Below are 2629 nucleotides of genomic sequence, written 5' to 3'. Positions count from 1 at the left end.
CACAGACACACTCACACACACACAGAGTTCATGTCACTTCCTGTTTGTTCCTGAACGCCCCTCCGCTCTGCTGCGGCGTCCCAGAATCCTCAGAAGAGGAGCCTGCTCCACTGGTTCCGTGCCGCTCCGGCTCCGGCTCCGGCTCCAGCTCCGGCCGAGTTCCGCTCCCCGCTTTGCAGACGCCCGCCCTTCCCAGGCAGCCTTAGCAACTGGCGCGACGTCCAGGAAGTCAGAACGGCAGGGTCAGAGGTCAAGGCCTGCAGGCCTGCAATGGTCAGTGAGGGTCAGAGCAGAGAGCAGGACGTGTGGTCAGAGCAGAGACGCATCAGCAGGGTAGGTCAAAGGTCAGCAGGGTCAGGAGAAGACACGTCACACGTTGTGCTGTTGATGTCAAAGGTCGTGCATCCAATCAAACACTGTTATTTTAATATGGTTTAATCTGTCACATGGTAGAAGCTCATCAGATTAGACAAATGCGACTGATATTGCTATAATAACGATCAAACCAATCTACCAGAAACATTTTAACTCATAGAGATGATTGATTTATATTGGATTTTTCAGCACGGAATAATAAATACACAGATTTTTTGATTATCATAAATCAACATTCCACAGCATTATTATTCTAATAAACAATTACCTTTAGCCAAACCCCTTATAATACCTCATGTTAATGCCCTTACAAACAAACGTTCAACAAAATTTAAAACTGTTTAAATTTAAAAAATGTCTACACATGCATATGGATAGATAATAATAACAACCAATAAGTAACTAAATAAAAATATAATGTAAATAGAAAAGAAAAAAGGGGGACAAAAATATTTATTTTGATGGTTTAACTATGAAAATGAAGAAATTAAGACAGCCAAAGGTGTTAGTATTGTAACTTAGTTATAATGTAAAATATAAACGTTCGACTCTCACGGCTCAGAAATTGTATATATAAATGTAAAATAAAATTATTATTATGTTGTTTTTCTTAAATACTAAATTTTTTATTTTACATTGAAATATTAATATTAAAAAATTAAAATAAATTATTAAAAATAATATTAAGTGAAAGTAATATTTCTGATTTTGTTTTTAGTCATTTTTATATTTTTATTTAGTAATAATATTATTAATAATAATAATTTGATATTTTTAATATTTTAATTTAATTTATATATACATTTATTTTAAAGCCTTATTGATGTATAATCACAAAATGTTGGCCAAATAGATTTTTTCCCCCAATTTCACAATTAAAAAATTATATTTGAAATAAATGTTAACTCAAATAAGGTAAGCTTAAGTTCCTTTATATTTTCTTTTATTTCATTTTTCATGTTTTCCAGGCAACATTTTCCTTTAGTTTAACTTGAATTTCTAAAATAAAATAAAACGAATGAAATCTATAGACAAAAAACCTAATAAAATTTATGAAAACACACAACAAAATTACTAAAACTTTAACAAAAATTAAAAACAGAAAATATAAGAATGAAATCTAATTCAAAATATTAACAAAAACTATAATAGTATATCAGTGATACTGAAATAACTCTAAATAAATAAAATAAATCCAACTTTATATATAGAGCTGTGTGATAGCAATGATATAAACGTCAATATAAATTTCTCTTTTTAACTTATTTATTGACTAATATTTTATTTTTTAAAGAATTTATTAATTTCAGTGATTTAAAAAATCACGCTTTTAAAATGAGGCTTAATCGTGGATGCAGGTTTTCACGAGCGTTTAAATCTCGATTCTTTGAATACAAAATAAAGTTACTGAAGGGGTGAATTAAAATAGGTTGATTTTTAGTCATTTCTTAAAGGGATAGTTCTCCCAAAAATGAAAATGTGATGTTTATCTGCTTACCCCCAGGGCATCCAAGTGTGTTCTACTGAAGAAACAAAGTCACCTACATCTCGGATGCCCTGAGGGTAAGCAGATAAACACCACATTTTCATTTCTGGGTGAACTGTCCCTTTAAGTTAACAGTGTTGTTTTTCTCGTGCTCTTCAGAACGACGTTGACTCCGCCTCTAAATCAGCGGCGGTTCTGAACTCCTCCAAAGTGGACGGGTCGGTGTCGGTGAAACCCGTCAACGTGGCTCTGGACGACTCTGAGATGAAGAAGATCCTGGAGGAGTGCAGACGCTTGCAGACGGAGGCCAGCAAGCTGAACGATGAGAACCGCCGGCTCAAGGTACAGCCAGAGCAAATCATTCACTTACGCTTTACTGACGTCCGACTGGATAAAAGCGTCTACTCAGTGAGTAATAAAGCAATAACAACGCCCCTTAGCTGTTATAAATTCACTGTAAACATTTACATTATATGTTAAATTATTTAAACTAATAAATTAAATTACTTTAATTTAAATTAAAATGACTTAATAAATTTAATTTTTAAATTAAAACTTTTTAAACTAAAAAACTTTTTTTTGAACCATCTTCAAGAATCGGCTAAAAACACATCTCTTCCATCTTTATTTGACCCTCGAACTCTAGCACTCTCTATTCTAATTCTATTCTAAAAAAAACAAAACACTTGTCCCTTTTAGACTTGCACTCTATTCATTTGCTGCTTGTTTTCTTTAAAAAGAAACTAACACTTGCTTTCTAATCTTTTT

The 2629-nt window shown here is 32.9% G+C and overlaps 1 protein-coding gene across 1 annotated transcript in view; it reads left to right on the top strand.

Moving 5' to 3' along the window:
- The window catches only part of LOC107750204 (vesicle-associated membrane protein-associated protein A-like), a 30048-nt gene that overhangs the window by 23634 nt on the left and 3785 nt on the right, over nucleotides 1–2629 (top strand). The window contains exon 5 of the mRNA XM_016565483.1: nucleotides 2021–2203. Coding sequence (XP_016420969.1) covers nucleotides 2021–2203 — 183 coding nt within the window. The remainder of the gene's footprint in view (nucleotides 1–2020; nucleotides 2204–2629) is intronic.

This window comes from Sinocyclocheilus rhinocerous, unplaced genomic scaffold, assembly GCF_001515625.1.
Source record: "Sinocyclocheilus rhinocerous isolate Xijiao unplaced genomic scaffold, SAMN03320098_v1.1 scaffold242, whole genome shotgun sequence".
Classification (NCBI taxonomy): domain Eukaryota; kingdom Metazoa; phylum Chordata; class Actinopteri; order Cypriniformes; family Cyprinidae; genus Sinocyclocheilus; species Sinocyclocheilus rhinocerous.
Note: the sequence above shows the minus strand (reverse complement) of the source record. Positions and strands in the feature narration are given on the sequence as shown.